The sequence below is a fragment of the Aedes aegypti genome, chromosome 2 (assembly GCF_002204515.2).
Source record: "Aedes aegypti strain LVP_AGWG chromosome 2, AaegL5.0 Primary Assembly, whole genome shotgun sequence".
In the NCBI taxonomy this organism is placed as follows: Eukaryota; Metazoa; Arthropoda; class Insecta; order Diptera; family Culicidae; genus Aedes; species Aedes aegypti.
In genome coordinates, this window is record NC_035108.1 from 134,076,671 (window position 1) to 134,099,739 (window position 23,069).

At 36.9% G+C, this 23,069-nt stretch overlaps 1 protein-coding gene and 1 non-coding gene across 3 annotated transcripts in view; one reads left to right on the top strand and one right to left on the bottom strand.

The window, feature by feature from the left end:
• The window catches only part of LOC23687412 (laccase-1), a 429,552-nt gene that overhangs the window by 335,856 nt on the left and 70,627 nt on the right, over positions 1–23,069 (top strand). For both annotated transcript variants that reach the window (XM_021842441.1, XM_021842442.1), the window contains exons 2-4: positions 7,275–7,653; positions 7,859–8,143; positions 8,206–8,681. In XM_021842441.1, the coding sequence (XP_021698133.1) occupies positions 7,275–7,653; positions 7,859–8,143; positions 8,206–8,681 (1,140 nt within the window). The remainder of the gene's footprint in view (positions 1–7,274; positions 7,654–7,858; positions 8,144–8,205; positions 8,682–23,069) is intronic.
• Positions 12,160–12,231, bottom strand: Trnaa-ugc. The gene has a single exon. It is a non-coding gene; the product is annotated as a tRNA-Ala (tRNA).

Below are 23,069 nucleotides of genomic sequence, written 5' to 3' on the forward strand. Positions count from 1 at the left end.
TGAAGCTATTTCTCGTGTGTTATGAACAAATATATTCAATCCCAGAAACATCGTAAGTTATTGATGAGGACTCGTTGAAGAATCTTAAGGACCGATTTATGGAAGTGGTTGTTAAAGAAACTTCTTGAAGAATATGAGAAAACTACCTTGAGGAATATAAAAAGGAATTTCTGGGGAAATATGTGAAGCGTTCTCTAAAGATATTCCGTGAAGAATTCCTAAATAGATGTATTTTAATTTAACTAATGAGTCCGTAGGACATATCCTTGATGAAATCCATTTTATTTGCAAAACATATTTTTGGCAGATTTCACTCAAAATCCATAAGGGACTGTTGATAAAATCTTCGAATAATTTCTGTTAAGACCTTTTCAGAAATCTGATAGTTTGTTGCACTTCAAAAAGTCTCGAAGAAATCTATCATGATGCAATTATTTTATAAATTTGCGTGCTGGAGACAATACTTAAAAAATCGAACACAAAATGAATGCCCGTAGCGGTTAATTTCCATCGGCCAGAGGTAGGGATTGAATCCTGAGAAAAATGAGAGAATCTCTCACGTATCGCTCTCTGTAACTATCATAATATACAGCACATTATGAAAGACTGTTTATCGTGTACTGCTACAACTTTTATCAGATCGGGGGGACAGAAGTGCATGATAAAACCCCACTAAAGAAGCAGCAAACCTGAAGGACTCTATTGTTATCGGAAATTCGAGGATTGTTTATCGTGCCAGTAAATTAAAACACCTAGGGTAGATGTACCAATAGTGGAGGTAATAAGCACGATTGAACTTCATTTAACCACCAAAATTCAAGAAGCGCAATTAAGGTGAAACAGTTTGGAATCAGCTTCTAAGTTTGCACTAAAACTTCAAAGGCACAAATCTCGCGAAGAAAGCATCCAAAAACAGTGCACTTTTTATTTTGCCTTTGTGCACTAACAGAAAGCTTAAAATAAGACAATCAGAAACGTTTGCCAACTATTTCTCCAGTTTAGTGCCTTTGAAAACGTGAGAAGGTGCACAAGTCGGCCATTGTGGCGGCCATCTTTGGATTCCGAGATGTTTCACCTTAATGTACATGTTAATGTTGTAACGGGAAGTAACGACCTGGGAGGGAGAAACCAATACGAAATTTATGTACGTCAAGGTGAGCCGAGATTCTGCTGTCACGAACTGTCACTGTGAGCCCAGATCTAAAACAATGGACAAACATGATAAAAGCGCGTAATTGATTAAAACTAATTTTTGCATTTTATCAAATGTGACAAAAAATCGATTGAAAAGCTATTCATGCTTATTCAAAAGTAATGTCACAATAGCACCTTTTATCCTGCTTGAATATAAAGTGTTCAAATACGCATTATTTTACTTTTTCCAATAAAAACGAAAATTAAATGCTCAGAAAACTTTGGCCCTTTTTCCATGTTTGTCCAGAACGATCGAAGGAACACAACAAAAGAAAACTAGCGATTTTCATCAAGTCTGCCTTGATTGTCGTTGGCAAGCTGGAGTTTTCTTGCAATTCAAAATAACTTTGTGTCATATTTCGTATGTAATATCGGTGCCTCCCTCCCAGGTAACGACCATTGACTTAATGAGAAAAATTATTTCATCGCAGTAATCCACGGCATGTCAGTGAAAAATAATACCTCCACTATTGATACATTGATGAAATGTGAGCTAATGCCTGGCCAGGGAGAGGACAACGTCCAACGCCTGGCTACGCCCATGCATCAGCTTGTGCACGATTCTAGATCTGACAACGTCGATAAGACAATTGTCCTTATTATTGATTAATTCGTTCTGTCGGAAAGTAAAATCATGTTCTGTTCAAACAAACAATGAAACCTTCACAAATCAGAAAGCCACCTGTTGCTGTCGACTCACCAGAACCTTCAAGTATGAATGTCAATTTTTCCAACAACTTAAAACAGTTTGCACGGAAGTGTCATCGCTTGCTTGTTTCCCAAATCCCTCGTCTGCCCTACTAAGCCAGGATCGATGAAGCAACGCAGAAAACTGTCCATTGTTATGCAAATTCCAACTCACATTCAATTGCGAATGCTACACAAACCTAGAAGAGAAGTTCCCAACATATGGGAAAACCTCCCATCCCCACAGACCCAACACAGTTGCCTCACCGCACACAAAACATTCAAAGTGACTTGACTTCTAGCCCGTTTTGTTACTCTTATTGCTGCCATTTGCTATAAATAACCATACGTGGGAACCACAATCAATTGCATCCATGCCTGATTTGCTACCAAACTCACTGCCGATGGAGCTTCACATACATATTTACATGCCTACACGCGACCAGTATGCAAGCAAATGCATTCAATAATGCAACCCAGCCAGGTCCCAAGAAGCGTTGCTGCAGTTCGAAACTACAGAATTGGACAATACATTTGTAGCTTTATCGAATTTCCATTAACAATGATCAACTTTGGTAGCCTAGATCTGAAGATTTCACTGCACGTCAGAAATTACTTAAAATTATCATGCATTTTTTAGTACTTTTTCCAATCGCGAGTTTTAACAATTTGATTAAAGTGAAACTTTTGACGAAAAATTCTAAAATTGTCGAAAAATCACTTCAATCAATCCTGTTAACTCCCATTTGGCAGAAACACCCAAAAACATATGGTGGAATTCGAGTTATGTCTGAAGAACTGTGAAAATTTCACTCGATCGGTCCATAAATAAAGTTCACAATTTTGAATTTAAAAAAATGGCTAACACTTTGTCCAATACTGTATATCATGCCTGGTGGTGGTGCTATGAGACGTGTAACCTGCTACAGACAACCACATTCGTTGTTGCCGGTTGGAGCCATATGTGTGATCAATAACCAATAGTGCGGCGGTGTAGAGCCTCCAGTCAGGTGCAACATGCTGCCTCTACATATCGAACCTATTTTGCATTTCCATCAAGCGGCTGATGTTCGCTGAGAGCATCCATTATCCGCCGCCGAGGGTACGGGGAAAACGTGTTGGAGTTTTTCCCCGAAAGAAGGGTGGTATTCAGCAAGTTCAAGTCTTGGTCGATGCTGATGATGTTTAACTATATATTGGCTAGTTTGCTCCGATATTATTTATTTCAAATATTTTGGAAATATTGTTTCATCGGATCAATTGTTGCTTTCCATAACTTCCTATTCTTCTAATAATTTTTCATCTTCTCTCTTTCCTTCTTTATTTTCTTCTTCTACTATTATTTTCTCTTTTTCTCCCTTTTATTCTTCATCTTATGGTTCTTCATCTTTTTCCCTTCTTTATTTTACTTCTTCTTCTTATTCATATTATTGACAACACTTCCCCACTGGATCGGAGCCTGTTTCTTAGCTTAACTTAGCCAAAAGGGTAATTGGTCCGAAAGGGTCGTAAGGACGAGAGGGTTGTTAAGCCGAAAGTGTCGTTAGGCCGAAATAACATTTGATCAATATTTCAAATGGCTAACACACTCATCAGTGCTATGCGATTAATAAAAAAAAAAAATCATCAAAATTAATCCGAGTGGTTGCCCCAGATTTACTTAAGGCTTTATTCCAAATATTATTCAAGTGTTCCTTGAAAAATTCCATCGGATATATAACCCAACTTATGAAGCATTTTTCGAAGAGTTCTCTTTAAGGGTTCCCCTGGGTTTTATTTTTGAGAATTTCATACATACATTTGTCTGAGATCTCCAATAGGCATTTCTTGATTTCAAAAATATGTACTATAATTTTTTTTTTTCCATGTTTAAAAAAGGATATAGCTATGAATTTTTCGAGAAATTTCTCCACCTCTTTTATTCTTTCAAAATCTTTCCAGGATTTTGCCAGAGTTTCTTCAAAGATTCATTCTTCATTAGAAATATTTCTGATTGTTTCAAACCCTACAATAAAAACTCTACGGGGGGTTCTCCCAAAATTTCTTTCATAAATCAAGTAGGAATTTCTTGAGAAATTTCAATTAAAATTTCTCCAGGTTTTTTCTGGAATTTTATGCAAGGATTTTTCCATGATTAAGAAATCCTAAAAGAATCTAGCTAAGGATTATTTCAACAATTCTGTTTCAAGGGTTCCGCTTCAAACGTTTCTTTACCGATATTTCCAAATTTTTTTGCCTAGTACATTTTTTAATATTTTTATTCAAAAAGCGTTACGAAAATATAGAGGTGGCCGATAAATTACTTCAGGGAGTATTACAAAAAAAATCTTGATACAACTAGAAAGAAATAGAATTTCTCCTGAAACTCATCCAAGAATTCCGAGAGATATACTTCCAAAATCTTAAACAATGTCCGGGCGTTTCTGTATTGTAGAAAATAAAATAGGAATTTCTATATAAAGTCCAGGTTCTACAGAGGTTTCTCCAGGTATCTATTGAGACGAATTCATAAGGAAGTTAAGCCGTTCGTCTCCAAATAAACTAGCCGAGGACTACAAATTTCGTTAGAAAAAAAGATTTCATTTGAGAGTTCCCCGAGTGGTTCTGTCAAGGATTTTTTTAGAAATTCTGACGGAAATCCTCCAACAGACTACAACAACAGACAATTCTTAATGATTGAGAAAAATCGTCAGAATTTTCTCCGTGGGGTATTTAGTAGCATTTTTCCATAGATATTATCAATAAATTGTTCAAGTATATATCAAAAGATTTCTTTCTGATTTGTACAAACAATGTCTACATTTTTTCCAAATAATTTTATTATTAGTACTTGTTGCAATTATTCCTAGGTTTTATTCAGATTTTTTTCGAAAATCCCTGCAGCAATTTCTTTATAGAAAACTGTCACCTAAAAGAGCTCTTATAAATATTTCACTTAAATTTTCTCAAAATCTGGCTTCAAGGATTCCTCCAGCAGATTTCTTATGTGATTCTTCCGGGAATTTTTCAAACAATAATTCTAGAATCACTTCAGGGTTTCATGAAGATTTTTTCTCTAAGGATTTGTCCAGCTATGTTCCAATCTGGTTACACCAATTAACATAAGAAGTTTAAATGGGCAAAACGAATCGAAGCCATTTAAAAGAATCGAATCGCTCAATTGAACGAGTGATCCGTGGCTCTTTTTTGGCGAGAATAGGTTCATTTGACCAGCATTCACACAACGGATCAGATAAAAACGAACTTATTCTTCTTACCTATTCCCTTTCGTTCGTATCTCGGTTTTATTATAATCCTTAACACTTGCCTTGCTTTGCGCGCCACGTCACTCATGCAATCACACTTTGCTGCTGCTCCGTGCTCTCAGCGCTCTCAGCGTAGAGACAGACAAATTTGCCCCGCCCACTTGCATTACAGGCAAACGAAAGATAAAGAATAAAATGCCCACCGGAACGGCGAAGTGCATAGTTGGCATTTTTCGTTTGGTTCGGGTAGCAGAAATCTGCCGAATGTCGTGTTCGTGTCCGGTCGAATCGTGAGTTTCCGGGGTGAAAATGTACGAAGAATGAGGAAGCAAACAATCGTAGATCGTCGCGAGTCGCCCGACACGGAATGAACCGTTGGATCCGTTCACTCGGTTCAGTTCGTCCTTTCTTTGCGAGCTGGTGAGTCACTGAACCGTTGAAAAGATCCGATTTACTAAAGTGAGTGATTCGGATCGGATCGGTTCACTAAAAAGAGTTGATTTGCCCATCCCTTTTAAGAAGGTCGCTCAAGTCAATTTTTAGACTTTTAGAGGAAAAGAAAGTATGATAAATTTGTATCTGGTCTTTGAGAAAAACTATATATTTTTACAAGATAAAATCATAAGTTTTCAGGCTCAGAGTTTTTTTTAGCACATTTTTTGCACAAGATGAAAAGTAATAACGATTAGAGTTATTTGAAGTTTTGGTCAAATAACTCTTATCGTTATTACTTTTCATCTTATGCAAAAAAAATTGCTGAAGTTCTGGGAAATTTTCATAACAATTTGTTCGAATAAACACATTAATAGCTCAGGAAAGATGATTATTTTACTGAAAAATTCAAGAAAAAGAAAATCAATTAGTTAATACTGTAATGGAACTGTCAAAAAATGATATACCGCATTTTTTAAGAAAACTCTTGTGATATCACCTACCAAATACCATCTATGTTTAAAAACATCTTACAGTCGACTCTCCACATCTCGATGTTCTACATCTCGATATCTCTCCCTATGTCGATGATTTCATAAATCCCTTCAGTCTGCATACATTTTCACTCTCCATATCTCGACATCCTCCTTATCTCGATATCTCCATATCTCGATGTGTTTCTGTTGAGTTTTGTTCTCAATTTTCTCTCCGTATGTCGATACGACCAATATCGAAGGTTACTAGACCAATGTTCTGAGATTCAAAACATAGTAGGAGCGCAAAATGACGTTTGATTATGTATTACTTCCTTGGAAATGGAGTGTTTTTGAATCTAGTATTCATCAAAAATTTGTTCTTTGTCTCGATCTCTTCCTATCTTGATGGTCCCTTCGATATCGAGATGTATAGAGGCGACTGTATAAAGCTAAGAGTTAAAAAAATGAATATCATTAACCTTTTGATAAAAGTATGACCATTTTTAACAATTCCAAAAATTACTTCCACTGCGTTAGAAAAGTTTTAAACATATATTACAACAGCACTAAACCTTGAACATTTTAACGTAATTTATTATATGCTTTTGCAATTAAAATGATGTTTTTCAATTAATAGATTCGTATAATAGTATCAAATACAACCACATCAATGTTTCTCAAGCGCAATGCATACCACCCTCAAGTCAAAGGACCCATTTCCTCTTCGCAACCGAGCATGCATTTGCCAGGCACAATGTTCGACTAGCCCAGTGACAAATGGCACACTGTCGTAATAGATTGTAAAAGGGGTCTACAATTATACCCCACAGCTCACTCTGCCTCATCCTCCCTTCCCCATGCATCAGAGAGTAAGCCTAACCACTTCATTCAACGATCGATTTGAATAGGACTGACTAAGCAGCTCACATTTCCTGAGACGAATCGAGAGCATGCAAGCAGGTACCTAGCAATCTGGGCCACTTGTCGCCAACCCATCCGTAGAAGGCAAACGAGACCCCAGTCAGAGTGCAAAACTCCCTTGTGATTGAGCAGAGATCTGGCGATACGAGAGCCCTCTGATTACGCCAGGTGGTAGCTAATTAACAAACTGGTCGTCATTGTCCGAGCATGATTCCTATTTGCCACTCCGGGTGTACACGTGTGATTAGAATGTTCATTCTCATTAGCCAAGCTAAATGCTAATCGTATGCATTCTCTTTCTTTGTTCATTTCACTACAGATGATCAGACACCTGCTTCATCATGGTGGTCATCACAGGTTGCCGATGCCGTTCCCGCCCCGAAGAACTACTATCAGGCCACACATGGTCTGGTGCAGACACATCCGTCACTGACCAAGAGTGGTCCCCAGGCTCTGCCTCTGACGCAGCCACGAGTGCCATCCGCTGGATCCCTAGCCAGTGGGTTCCCATCGATTGCCAACGCAAACCCACGATCGCCGTTCCGCCATTTGGACTTCAGCAGCAGCGCCACCGCCGAACTGAGACGTAACCCAAGCCTTTCCGCGCCCGATGAGTGTGCCCGAGCTTGCCGTGAAGGAGAACCTCCAAGGATTTGCTACTATCACTTCACCGCCGAATACTACACCGTTTTGGGAGCGTAAGTTTAGCCACAGATTAATAGACGTAACACTGATGGAATTTCCATCGACAACTCATGACCACCAGATGATGATGGTATGAAATTGGAGATGGATTGAATGGATTTTGTTCTAAGTATTGCGTCTGTTTGTCTGTCGTTTTAGCTGTCTACGGAATCATAGAAGAGCATTTATTCTTATAATCAATTATGTTCTTCCTTCCAGGGCCTGTCAAGTATGTACCCCGAATGCCACCAACACCGTATGGAGCCACTGTCAGTGCGTGTTGGCCGATGGTGTCGAGCGAGGTATCCTGACCATCAACCGTATGATTCCCGGCCCGAGTATTCAGGTGTGCGAGAACGACCGAGTTGTGATCGATGTCGAGAACCACATGGAAGGTATGGAGTTGACCATTCATTGGCACGGAATCTGGCAGCGAGGAACCCAGTACTACGATGGTGTCCCGTTCGTGACGCAGTGCCCCATCCAACAAGGAAACACCTTCAGGTACGTTGAACAGCTTCACCTCAGAGAACAACAACTAAATTCCACCATTTCAACTATTTCAGATACCAATGGACTGGTAATGCAGGTACTCACTTCTGGCACGCTCACACCGGTCTCCAGAAGCTGGATGGTCTGTACGGCAGCATCGTCGTCCGCCAGCCTCCGTCCCGTGACCCCAACTCCCACCTGTACGACTTCGATCTGACCACGCACATTATGCTGGTAAGCGATTGGCTCCATGAAGATGCCGCCGAACGGTACCCAGGTCGTCTCGCCGTCAACACCGGTCAGGATCCCGAATCGCTGCTCATCAACGGCAAGGGACAGTTCCGTGACCCCAACACCGGTTTCATGACCAACACTCCTCTCGAAATCTTTACCATCACCCCTGGCCGCCGTTATCGATTCCGTATGATCAACGCCTTTGCCTCTGTTTGCCCAGCCCAAGTCACCATTGAAGGACACGGCCTCACAGTCATCGCCACCGACGGAGAACCAGTGCTTCCAGTGCAAGTCAACACCATCATTTCATTCTCAGGTAATTGGACTCAATTATGTTGGAACTGCTGCATTATTGCGAGGCCCTTCAATCGGAGTTGCACAGTTGTTGGAACAATGGTCTCTATCGCCGCGAAGCCACCCTTAATACGACTGTCGACGATTGCATTGTACGGTTTCCCACATGGAAACCAATTATAATTAAATAATATCGACCATTCTTGTGAATTGAGCCTCTAACGAGCCAATGCTCCGGCGGAGTGTTACGACAAGTAATTTCAGCCTGACAGTTGAGGGCTCGCTGGAAAAATTTAACCAGCCATCACAGCCATCTAGTAACTCGGAGTTGGTGGCGTATGGAATTCAGGTCAACCTGCTACAAGCCGCCCTTTTGTTGCGTTCGGTGCAATTGCTGAAAGCATCGAGCACTGTGCTGATAGATAACGTGACGTGGTGGACGGACACAACCAATTTGATTTTTGTAGGGTCTCGGTTTGGCGCGCACAACTCCGAGCAATCAATCATCGCCCCCTACAGGTAACCTACTGTTGTACCTGTCGTCGTTGGGGGGTCTTCCAATTCAACGCATCGTGTTTCATCATTTTTTTTTCTGATATGTTCAAGATTCAACATTACGTGAGTTATGAAAAAGCGGCATACATCACTCCATGCTCCCATTTCCCCCGAGTTGATGATTTCCACGTTGGAAAGTTGATTCCGCGTACGATATGATTTATTGATTGTATATCCAGCAGCGGGTGGTTCGCCTTTGTTGGTAGAACATTTTACCCCTTGATGTAAGTGGAACTGTATAATTAAATATGCATGTACTAAATGGGGAAAATTTTCCGATGACTAGCACTATCACTAGCATGAAATAGTTATTAAGGGGGAAAACTGATCAGGAGAGTAATTCTGAGGAAGGAGATTGAAGTGGTTTAACTCATATACTTTTTAGCTTAGAGCTTTATGAACATTTGCACAATTATTGGCAGAGAGCTCATTTCTGCTATTTGTTTTTTCCATGGTTAGTTTTACTTTTTGAATCAATACCAAATCAGAGTTCATTGTGAAAAAATGAAGCACATTTATGCAACTGTTTTTGAGAAATATTTCTGGAACCACTCTAGCTTTAAACACTTGAAAATTTAAAAAAAAAACAATTGTAATTTTAAGAATTATGGAGATAGTTGTTTTGAAAAATTCCTGCAAAATTCCTCCAAAATTTTCCTATTAACTCCCTTTGTTAATTTAAATACACAATGATTCTTTAAATAATTTCTGGGATTCCTCTTCAAATTAATTCCTCATAGAAAGAGTACAGAAATTGAGCAGTGATTTTTCTAGGATTATTTTCAGAAACATCCGTATTGATTCTCTGAACATGCTTAAATACCTCCAGAAAATCACTAATCTTTCGGAAATTGCTCTAGCTGCCACATTTATCCAAATATTTCCCTCATATTTTTCAACATTTATTTTGAAGTTTCTCCAGATTTGTTTATGCTTTTCACCAACATATGTTTAATTAACTTAGGAGCTCTTTCAGTTGATCACCCAAAAATTTCATGAGGTGTTCCTAAAACAATTGTCAAATTATCTAATTCCTCCTGATGTTTCTCATAACTTTTTTGTAGAAAACATATCTTACAAAATTTCATTCTGGAAATCTTCAAATAGATTTTCGGAGACTTACTCTGCAGACATCTCTCAAAATTCATGAGCATTATTCCCTGACAAGTCTTCGGGGCTTTTTACAGATTCCAGTCAAAGTTCATTTAGATATTACTCCATCACAATTCTCAGAAAGCATATAGTTTTTCGATATTTTCGCACCACTTTTTTACAAGTTCTCAGGTAGCTCTACTTTTTTAAGAATGTGTTTGATCATTCATCAATTAGTACTGGAAATTTTCTGAAAGACTTTGAAGAACCGAAACGTAGCACTCACCCATTCAAATATTTCAAGCTACAATATTTTTCTCATGATTGATTTTCCTTTTTTTTAAACAATACTTAGATCAAAGTTTGTTGTGAAAAAAAAAATCAAGCAAATTTTTGCAACCGTTTTTGAGAAATATTTCTGGTACCACTCTGGCATGAAAAAGTTGTGATGTTAGGAATTTTTGGAGACAATTCAAATTATTTGATAAATTTATGCTAAATTCCTCAAGATTTTTTCATATAAATTCCCATTGATGATTTGAGAGATCTTTCGGTCATTAAAGAGTACCATGCATTTTCCAGAAATTGCTTCACCAAATCTATAATTAACTCTTAAAGCGATTACTGCCAAAGTTTTCCATAAATTTCACCTATTTTCAGCATTTCTTTTGAAGTTTCTCCAGATTTTTGTGTGTTTCTATCCAATATTTGTTTAACTGACTATGGAAACTCTCTCAGGTGATCTCCCAAAAATTTCTCAAGGTGCTCCTGAAAGGATTGTTAAATTATCTAATTTCTCTAAGAATTATCCTAAAGATAGCTCCTGATGTTTCTCAATTTTTTTCTATAGTTATCAAATTTTAAATATTTCATTCTGGAAATAGTTAACTGGATTTCTGAGACTTTCTATGCAAATATTATTCAAGACTTAGTTATGAGCATTCTTCCCTAACAATTCTTCAGGGCTGTTTACAGATTGCAATAAAAGTTTAGTTAGATATTACTTCGTCACATTTCTGTGAAAATATCTATTGCTTGCTCAAAAATATCTCAAAAACTAAAAAAAATATTTGTTATTACAAGAGAAATGTCCCTAGAAGATTTCCCAACTTTCCTTAGAGAGTTTCAAACAAATATTCAAGAAGTTTGTCACGGATTAGGATACCTTCAGCTATTCTGGTTGCATTTTTTCGGAACAACTTAAATTTTTACAAGCTCAAGAATTTCACAAATTTCTTTTCAAACGTCGAAACATTCTACCCAATATTCACAAGGATTTCCAGCTTTTTCTCAATCCATCAAAAAATCCTATAGCATTTTTTTCAGAAACTTTACCGAGAAATTTCTTAAGAGATTTCCTCGCAAATTAATTAATCTACGAATTAAATTATGAACATTTTCAGCTATTTCTGTAGATCTTTTCCATGAATTGTTAAAAAAGAAAACAGACATAAAGGGAATCCATAAAGTATTCATCCAAGATTTTTATATACTGTTTTCCACTCGAATCCTGAAGATTTTCTGAATTCCTAAAGCAACAACTACGAAATTTTTTCAATGAACTCACAAGAGATTTTTTTTTTTAAGACTTTAAGAAAAAATGTCACGGGATATTTAAATTGATCATTTGTGCAATTTTCATATTCTACGATCATTTGAGCAATTTCTGGTGATAAAAATCAAGAATTTGTTTCTGATTACTAGCGATCCTGTTTAATTCCTGCAACTATTAAAACTCTGAAAGGATACATTGAGTTATTCGGTAATCCAACCCGCATAGCTGATAAGTTAATAAAATCACTACGCGTGATAAAAATGGATAAATTCTGAGTGAAATTATGAAAAAAAACCACGTGCTCAGGTGGGATTCGAACCCACGATTCTTGCATGCAAGACGAGTGCTTTACCAACGAAGCTACCGAGCAACTTCGTGACCCAATATCTCAGAAGGTTTCCAGTTTTGAATTCAAATCTCAACAGTGCAGCCATCACATACGCACTAGGGTGCGGCTTATTTTTCGAAAGTTCTCAAAACCAAAGCTTCATGTGCTCTAGTGAATTCAAATCACACAAAAAGAAATACCTCATAGTTTAAGCTAAAGATTTTAAAATTTAGAGGTGGTGTATGAAGTGCGTCATGAAGGCGAATTTTCAAGTTATAAAATATGACCTTCATTGGAGTCCGTTACTTTTGACCATTAGCACCATTCTTTAATAAGTGAAATTTATAAAAGTTTGTGAAACAACAAATTTGTCTCAAATCAAAGCTAGTCTTAGTTAAAAGAAAATTTCTCTATGTCATTTTTTGAGCAGTTTTTGTTAATTTTTATCATTAAAAATTCATGATTTTGGGTATTTTTTGTTTAAATTACTAAGACAAATCCATTTTTTAGCGAAAAATGTTGTATACACAGTTTAAATTAGCTTCAAAAGTATATAAAAAGAATAAGATTTGGTTGAGTTTTCATGAAGTTATTGTCAAACAAAGATGACTTTTTTAGTAAAATGGGTAAAATTTTGAAGAAATCTACTTTTAACTAAAACTAGTTATGATTTTGGACAAAATTGATGTTCTACAAAACATTCATAAATGAAATTTTGTAAATATTGGTTCCAAAAGTGTTAAAAATGGTTGAAATATAACAAAGTTATGGTGACTTCAATGAAGGTCATATTTTATAACTTGAAAATTTGCCATCAAGACGCTTGTGCCACCTCTAAATTTTGATATATTTGGCACAAACGTTGTGGTTCTTTTTTTTTTATTTGAATTCAGTATAGCACACGAATTTTTGGTTTTGAGAACTTTCGAAAAATAAGCCAAATCTTAATACGCACGCATGTAGTAGCATGTATATAAGAGTCGTGGGTTCGAATCCCACCTGAGCACGTGGATATTTATCCATTACTTCAATTATAATTTATTCTTTGTTACCACGTTACAATTTTATGTGATATTTGGTAAAAAAAAAGGTGAACTAAAAAGTAAATTCAAAGTAAATGCATTCAAAATAAATTTTGAAGGAATTGTAGAAAACGGTGTGCCAGAAACCGTTATTAACAGAAAAAAATGTCCATGAATTTGGCACCTACTATTCGAAAGATATAGTATTCACGCATCTTCTCCGTGAATTTGAAAATATTCTAACGAGGGAATCGAAAACTATCGTGATTTGAAAGTTTTGAGCTATTTTGGAAGGGAAATTCACATGCTTATAAATATTCCCCAACGGTGCATCATTATTAACTTGTAAACCAGCCAAGTTATCACCAATTTTATATTGAGCATTCGAAACATGTGATATCCAATCACCTTCTCTGCAAAATTGAAATCATTACGTCGAAAAAATCTGAAGTTACAGTGATTTGTATTTTTATGATTATTTCTGTGAAGTCTAAATTAGGGCTGATTTATACGCTTTTGTTATGAAAGTATACGTAATTTACAAAAAAAATGTCTATAGGAATGACCCTTGGCATTCAAAAGATATGGTAGTCAATTATCTTCGCAGTTAGTTTGAGATTATTTTATCAAAAGACAACATAACTAGAGTACTTTGAAGTTTTGAAGCCAAACTTCAAATTTTCAAAAGCACAAATCTGGAGAACCAAACACCCGATTGAGCTGAAAACTTAATCGATTGGTTACCACCAGCTAGTGACCAATCGATTAAGTTTTCAGCTAAAAAGGATATTTGGTTCTCCAGATTTATGCTCTTGAAAATTTGAGTTTTGGCTTCGATTCACCTTCATCTTTAGATTCTTTTTTTAATCGTCTAAAATAGTGTTCGCAACACGCATTTAATAATTTCGACACAAATTAACTTAACAGATTTGCATTCAACTTATATCTTACATTGAAGAAATGCAATGTTTCGTTAAATCACAAGCAAATGGGTTCGTTTTTGTGAATTTTGTTTCATTTCTGCGCGTTTTGCGGGGCAGTGTTTTGTTATGGCCCAAATAAGCATATTGGTGAACCTGAACAATTTGAAAGTGGCTGTGCTCAGTTGAGGTTGGATTATCAACTAGTGAGATCGTTTTATGCTAGTGTTTTAAATAAGTTAAATATGGTGGTTCACATTTCATTCATGACAGCGAAGGGGATACGTTTATATATGTGTTTGTTCAAATAATAGTTAGCAGGAGTTTATTGTAGAAATTAATTCTGTTTCATGTTTTGCAAAATATGTAAATACAACAAGCCTTATATTTTGTTTAGTTGCTAGAATTATTGGATACTATAAGCGTCGGCTTTTCCTTTAGATACTGATAGATTACTTTTTGGATTGATGCTGCATGATTTTCATCATGCGAAATCTTTGAATAGTTTGTCATCAAAGGTTTCGTCATATTGATTCAGTCATGTTTCGTGCATATAAAAGGATTACTTTTTATTTTATTTTATTCATTATGTTGATGACTTCATTATGTTTTAAGAGAGGTATAACAGGGTTTAACCAGTGAAAATGATGTGATGATCCCTAGGACTATTGTGATTAAGCGTTTTGTTTACCAAGACGAATCTGTAATATAACCACTTCCAATTTTCCAAACTCCCATTGACTTCTCGTGGAAGTGCAGAGTGTGGAGTATGGGAATGGTGAAATACATTTTAGTTGATTTTTAATATATGAACTCAGTTGTTATTACCATTGCAGTTACATTGGCCCTTTTTAAATGTTTTTCTCGAACAAATATTGAAGGTTCGGAGAACGTGCACCTTACGTTCTCATAATTTTGTAGACATTTTCAAACTAGTCGATAAATGAATTGAGAGAAGAGAGCAGATTCTCAGTCATTCGTTTTATTCTCAGAATCATTATAATACAATTGAGTATTTCTCTCACAAGATTTTGTGGCGAGAATAGGTTCGGCTTCAGGTTGAAAGTCTAAGCTGAGGCAGTTTGAAGAGTATAGCAATCGACAACGGACGCAAAATGAAGCGCGGTTTCGACGAGTCAACAGGAGATGGTTTGGCGGGAGCTTACGTGGTTTCGGCCGATCACCACGATAGTTCGGAAGAAAGGGAACAATAAATGTTTCCCTTTCTTCCGAACTATCGTGGTGATCGGCCGAAACCACGTAAGCTCCCGCCAAACCATCTCCTGTTGACTCGTCGAAACCGCGCTTCATTTTGCGTCCGTTGTCGATTGCTATACTCTTCAAACTGCCTCAGCTTAGACTTTCAACCTGAAGCCGAACCTATTCTCGCCACAAAATCTTGTGAGAGAAATACTCAATTGTATTATAATGATTCTGAGAATAAAACGAATGACTGAGAATCTGCTCTCTTCTCTCAATTCATTTATCGACTAGTTTGAAAATGTCTACAAAATTATGAGAACGTAAGGTGCACGTTCTCCGAACCTTCAATATTTGTTCGAGAAAAACATTTAAAAAGGGCCAATGTAACTGCAATGGTAATAACAACTGAGTTCATATATTAAAAATCAACTAAAATGTATTTCACCATTCCCATACTCCACACAGAGGATTCCAACGGCTTCCTCAAAGATAGTGTCTCTTAAATATTTATTCCATAACCCCAATTTACATGTATTAGGACACAGCAGGACGCGGTATTGCTTAGTACAAGGAATGAGAATTCCATTACTTACACACTGAGAGTGCTGCGACTAATCCTAAGTAACAACCGTTGGTTCCTTTTGCATGTATAGTTGCTCTTGTAATAACGGAGAAGCAACAGTAGGCAGTCAATCACGCTATTAAATCACATTGATCAACATATTGATAAGAATTTGTTGCAATTAGTAGTGGTAAAAACATTGAACGTGGTAATTTAATACTCAAAATTTACTCTATTATAGGTCCAAAACTTCTAAGTACTTTAGTTGTGTTGTCTCTTGATAAAGTATTCTCAAACTAGCTGCGAAGATGCTCGAATAATCATCTTTTGAATGCCGAGTGTCAGTCATATGGACATTTTTATTTGTAAATTTTGTGCACTAATATAAAAAAGCCATAAAAAGGCTCTAATTTAGATTTCATAGAAACAATGGTAAATATACAAATCACTATAACTTCTGATTTTCTTGACGTAATGATTCCAAATTTACAGGAAAGATGCTTGGATATCACATGTTTTGAATGCCTAATGCAAAGCTGATGGTTACTTGGCTTTTTTACCAGTTAATAATGATGCATCGTTAAGGAATATTTATAAGCATATGAATATCCCATGCAAAATAGCTTAAAACCGTCAAATCACTATAACTTTCCATTCCCTCGTTAGAATATTTTCAAATTCACGGAGAAGATGCTTGAATACTATATCTTTCGAATGGTAGGTGCCGAATTCATGGACATTTTTTTCTGTTAATAACGGTTTCTGGCACACCGTGAGAAAATATTGATTTGGGGAAAAGGAAGCGATTTTGGTGTGATGCTTTTTGTAACCTATAGAAGTTTAATACGTAATCGATGGCAAAAAATACGTAATCGAAGAAAAAAGAGCTTTTTTCCTTCATTTACAAATTTCTGGCGCTCATTTTAATAGAATTTCTATAAAAAATAAATATTAGTGTTATGGGTAATTATTCAAACATGAAACCTAGTACTACCTACAAAGAGGGGTCATTTTTTTTTTTTTTTTTGAAGAATTTTGACCGAATTCATCATAAACAGTGCAAAAAGTTCTCTTATTGAAAAAAATTAAAGTAAATATTAAAGTTTTGCTGAATTCCAAGAATATATCCATACACAACTGACCTGTGAAAAATCCTAATGGAATTTAGCGAAAACCTCGATGTAAAATGTTTCTAGATAATTTTCAAACAACTATATCAATAATTCCGTCGTGGATAATGCAAGAATTTTCATAAAATCAGAATCTTTGATCTAAACTTTGATTCATTTTTAAGACATTAAAGAAATGCGCAAGTATTTATGAATTCCGCCAAGAAATTTACCATAAGGCCAATTGCATCACGGAATTTCTCTAGGAAAAAAAAACATCACAGAATGTTGAAGAAAAAAAATAACTTTAATAATAATTTAATTTTTATTGAAAACTTACATTTTTCCCAATAATAAGATTTTTGTTGACGTGTGTTTTGGGCACTAATAAAAAAAATACTAAAAATTCAACAAGTAAAATTGTTCTACATCGACAAGCTAGGTTAATGTATATTGGAAATTTTTTAATCAATTTAAGGTTGACAAGCATGCAAGAATTCTGGAGGATACATAGAAGAGCGGCCTTTTTTACCCTTTTGTTCTTACGCCAATGTTGTTTAGGTTCCTTTGGATTCTGCTAGAATATCACACAGGTTTCAAATTTGGACTCAGGAAGACAGAAGTATTTATCGATCTTTTGTAGATAGAATGCGTATTAAACTGTTGTAAATTTTGACGCTTTTATTCTCCATTGCTTAAACGGTGTCAATCATGACGAAATTCATTTTCCCAAAATTTGAAGTGATTTGGGAGAAATTTGGTTGTTCACATGCCATTTGAATATTACATGGAAATTACTATGGAAAAGTTCATTTCTTTTTTGTGATCACTGCTCTTTCTACTTGCCATAATGTATAATGGGAAAGTGATCAAACTCTTCTCAAGTAAAATCTTCCCAGCTACAACTTTGTCGTAGATTTTATTTTAGTCGAATATCTAGATAATTTTTTATTCATGATTCCAAAGTCTAAACCATGTTGAGATTATCATTCAATTACTTTCAGAGCAACACTGCTTTTTTGCAGTAGAACATAGTACACTGGAATAATTTGATCTATAGGCCTCTACACAAAAATCTTTCTCTCTCGCTTTTACTCCTCCATAAAATGTGTAAACAACAAAGCCAGTAAAAGTCGAAATCTCATACGAAATCGAAACAGTATAGAGCCCTATTCATCCTGCCAGTAGCTCCGCCGAACAGCTAATGAGCATGCTTCATGCAAACCCACTTTATAATCTTCTGTCTTCTATCTATATCCAGCTTTTTTTTGAGCATCAATGGCTGCCGCAAATATGCTCGCTTTCTGGTAGGGATCAAACGATATAACGTTTCATTTGGGTCCGTTCCATATAAACGACCCAAGCCAAACGTCAAATCGATCAATCCCAATCAGAAAGCGAGTATGCTTTCGGCAGCCATTAGCGGTTTAAAAAAGCTGAATAAATAAAAATGGAATGGTGTTTGTATGTCATGAAATGGCTTGAAACAGTACAACGAATTTTCACAATTCTTTCACTGCTGCATTTGTCCAGGGTACCAACGTATTCACGCGTAGACAAATTTTATGAAAATCTTAGAAATAATTATGAAAACGGGGAAAAATTAATGTCATTTTGTATGGAAGATTTCATCCCATTTTTCAGCCTATTTGATGGCAAGACAAAGTTTTCCGGAACCACTAATGATGAATAGCAATTTATCCTGACATTCTACCAGAATGCGGTCTTCGGCAAAGTTGTTGCTGGAAAGGTTTTGCTTTCGGAAAGTTTTTGAACTTTTTCACAAAATATTATAACGAAGAGATTGAGTGCTGAGTTCAAACGGATGGCATTTATCATGGTTATTTCCATATAAACTTCAAACAACGTGTGTACTGTCGAATTTCTTCCGAATCATTTCAAACTATGAGAGGATGCTATTTATCTTAAAAAATATCGTTTAACCCTTCTACCCTCTATTCAAACAGTGATAACTTTTTTGTTTTTCGATATTTCTGCACCATTTATTTACAAATCTTCAAAATACTCTTCTATTTTTAGAATCTGTGTCAATATTGATCATTGGTCATATGGTTTTGAAGATATTCAGATGGGGGGCGACATTCCCCATATAAAAATCCTATAACCGCCATTTTGTTTTTTTGTGTTTTTTGAATGTGGTCTATACAATGTCAGGTTATAAGGAGCTTCTCTGAAAAAAATCATGGTCGGTTGAGTGGTCTTCAAGAAATATGAAAATTACAAAATGATGTTTTTTGAATATTTCAAAATCTTTATACGGCCGGATTGGTACCAGAAACAAAAATGTTTATTACTCCAAAACTGTTGCGCCAATTTGCTTCATTTTTTCACAGACTCTCATTAAAGTATTGTTTCGAGAAGCGTATGATCGAACATGAGAAAAAATCTGTAGCCTGAGACATTTACGTGGGTTATGGAAGAAAGTCGGTTCCTCAAAAACCTTTGGAATATCTCCGGAACTAGATGACCAATGATCAATATCGGCACAGACTTTTAAAATAAAAGAGTTTTTTGAGGGCTTGTAAAAAAATTGTGCAAAAACATCGTAAGTAGAAGGGTTAAACATAGGGGAGCTGAATTTTTAAAATTTGCAACAGTCTGCGCATCCGTGGTCGTAACATGATCCTTCTCCAGGTGGCATCTGTTTAGACCTGAAATGTTCTTATAGCCGGATCGAAACATCACCGATAGTAATTAACTTATCAAAACAAATTATTTAACTGACAACCAAAGTTAAAATCCATCCATCCTCCCCTGTAGAATCCAGTGATTTTCACTACATGTATCACCCAACAATTGAAAATCACGACAGTGAAAACTGCAAGTCTTTTGGTCAATAAGCAACATGTGCTCAGTGCAGCCGTTTTGTCATAATCGCGATTTCAACCGTCCGGATCCTGATTGATTTCGCAATTATTCAACTTTCTATCTAACAGTCAGCAACTACATAGGTACCTACCAATGCGTATGTTTATGAATTGTTGCTACGCATCCGGAACGGCCCGTAGCCTAGCGTAAACCGGGCATGTGGCAAGTCAGTGAAATTTTGTATCGTTTCGTTTACGAGGTGGAAGATCATGATGATGATGATGCACTTGTTTGCATTCGCATGCCCCTTTGGTGCTTCTGGTTAAAGGCACCAAGACGATACACGGCGACGCGACGACAGGTTTACCAATGCAAACGTGTTTGAAGTTAGAAATGAGTTTGTGTGGCTAGAGCTGGAAAGTGCAGAAAACCACCTGCTACCAACGTCGAGCATCATAAATGCATCGCTTGTGATGCACTTCAGCTTCGAGTAGCAATACGGATAGTGCACTTTTTGGTGATTGCAAACAGAGTGGCTAGGGGCACTATTGTAGGAGGATGAGGAGTTCATTTATTTAACAGCAGGGCCTCTAGTATTGTTCTAATAAGCTTTTGCTATTTCGAAGAAAACCAATAATGTCTATCATACTTTCTCGATTCTAAGAATTTACAATTAATTATTTTTAACAGCATGTCCTTTTCCACGAATCCAACATTGAAAACGCACTAGTCGAGGCACAGCTGTTCCCAAGTGCACCAAGTTGATTCGGTTTGAGTTTTAGAGGTGATGACGTCGACTGTGACAGGTTCGGTGCGAATTATACACTCTGCACATGATTTGATTCGTTGCCATTTGATGCATTCGATGTGACAGGGAGCCAACACGCGCTGCGAACATGTGAAAATGTACTTTTGCGGACGCGCTAGCATATGCATTGAAGCAATAATAATTCAGAGTGGGTATCACTCGCTTCAGCCTGTGCTTTTCCGCTGCACTCGCCTAGATGGATAGATCGGCAACCATCGAGGGCTGTATGTTAGGGCGATTCAATTTATAGAATAAAAAAGTTTGAAAATTGTATCTCTCATATCTTTTTTGCAATCCTTATGATAAAGAAATATTTCTGTCAAATTTTCGGACATTTTAGTGAGGATTTCAAGGGAGCCCAAAGACGTTGAAAGATTATGTGAACATTTATATGAAGAAACTAAAATAATGTGTCTAACAAAGGTGCAATTATGAATTATCAAATTTCACTACTAAAGTTCAAATAAAAAAAGTCTCTGAAGGAAAAATAGCTTTTGAGCTAATTTAGTTTTGAACTTTTGCAGAAGTGTATAGCAGTGATGGAAAGTGGCGAACAGTTCTGCTGAACTGGAACAAAAACAAAACCAAACGCTCCCGAGCGTCAGAGTACTGGTTTACTCGCATCTGTCGTGCTCCCGAGTAACCGAAGCTAAAAGTGATTCGCAAACGAGTTCAGAGCTGCTCAGAGTCATATTGTGCTTTTGGGAAAAAAGCTGCTTCCCCTTCGAGATTTATGGTTTCCAAGGGTTTTTGACTACAAACTAGTAGTTTACTGTCGATTTGATGGTTATACAATTAATTTGTCTGTCAAAACCATAATTAATCACACTTTGCTCGGTTACTCGCGAGTAAACCATCCCGAGTTTGTGCTACTTCTTTTAACATGTTCTCCCGAGCAGACGGGTGCGGACTTACACCTAGCCAGTTCGCGAGACGGTGATGTTTGTTACGCGTTGGTATACACTCGTGAGCTGCTTCGTGATGCGAACTTTTCCACCACTGGTGTATAGTCTATTACTAAGTAGACAAAGACCACACTTTTGAATCCGTTACATGCTCCTGTGTAGTGAGAGACGGAATCAAAACCAAACGTGTTTGGTTCGCGTTGTGCGAAATGATATTCACGTTCAGTCGAGAATGGATTGCCAACTGATGAGCTCGTTACATGCCTGTGATAACATTTTTTGGCCGTGACTACGATACGTTTATGTAATTTTCAAACAAACTTTGGATGGCTCGTCACCTCAAGTCTCGATATAAACCCTTATTATCTTGCTTCATATAATTTCAATGTATACATACCATTTTTTTTTCGTCATAACTAAAAATAACTTTTGAATAGTTCGATATTATGAATGTCGACTTACTTTTTTTGGTCTCCTACCAATATCTTGTCACCACGAGGCCAACATGCAAAACTAGTTTTGAGTAAGGCTCGTATTTTTCCTCCCTATCCATGGATCGTATCATCGACCGAAGGTGGCTTCCGTGGTGATTGTGGCGATGCAGAGTCATTTTCGTCTATTAGAGGTACTTTAAATAACCACCGAAAATTATGAAAAACGGACGTAGCGGTAAACACATGGCTATTCAGCAAGGTATGCTGAGGGTCGTGGGTTCATAACCCGGTCGAGGATCTTCACGGGATGGAAATTTTCTCGAATTCCCAGAGCAAAGAATATGTTCGTGCCTGCCACACGATATACACATTCCAACATTATCTTGTCTAATTTGGACGTTACGCCAGTCAGGGGAAGATGAAGCTCTGAATTGCTAGTCCGGAGTCGATGGGGTCAAATGATGGATTGATCAAGGATCTTCAGAGTGGGAATATGTCTTGACTTTGGGCATAGAGTATCTTTATGCTTGCCTCATATTAGAACTTTTCTGATGGTATCATCTGGTGGGACATATTTTCCTTTATGATCAGATGTGCTAGCAACTTGCTTTGGGTTGAAAATGTATTTTTTGTTTCAAAAAGAACTGATAATTCACATAATTTTCTTTCCTCCGGGATAACTTTTTTGTTAAAAGACAAAAAAGGGCTAGGCATGAGCATGAGCATGGATAACCGCTTCGCAGTTGCACATGACCAGAATAATCGAAGTTGTACAGATATTTAATGAATTAGGCTTGGGATTAGCTAACCATTCTCAAAACTCACAAATCGAGAACACAAAGTTTAAAAGTCAATAACGGCGCCGGCCACGCCCAATGCGGTCATCGGGAAAGGGAAGGAATGTTAGTTACACAGCCATTGCTACTAGAGACCGAATATACATCTGCATCTGCACAGTTATCATGAAGAGATATTGGGTAAGTGAGATACGGTAGTGATAATGGTGATGCGATCCATGATATAATCAAGCCAAACCAGACTCCCGATATTACTCGATTACGCATTGCATGCCAAACGAGTTTGTCTGC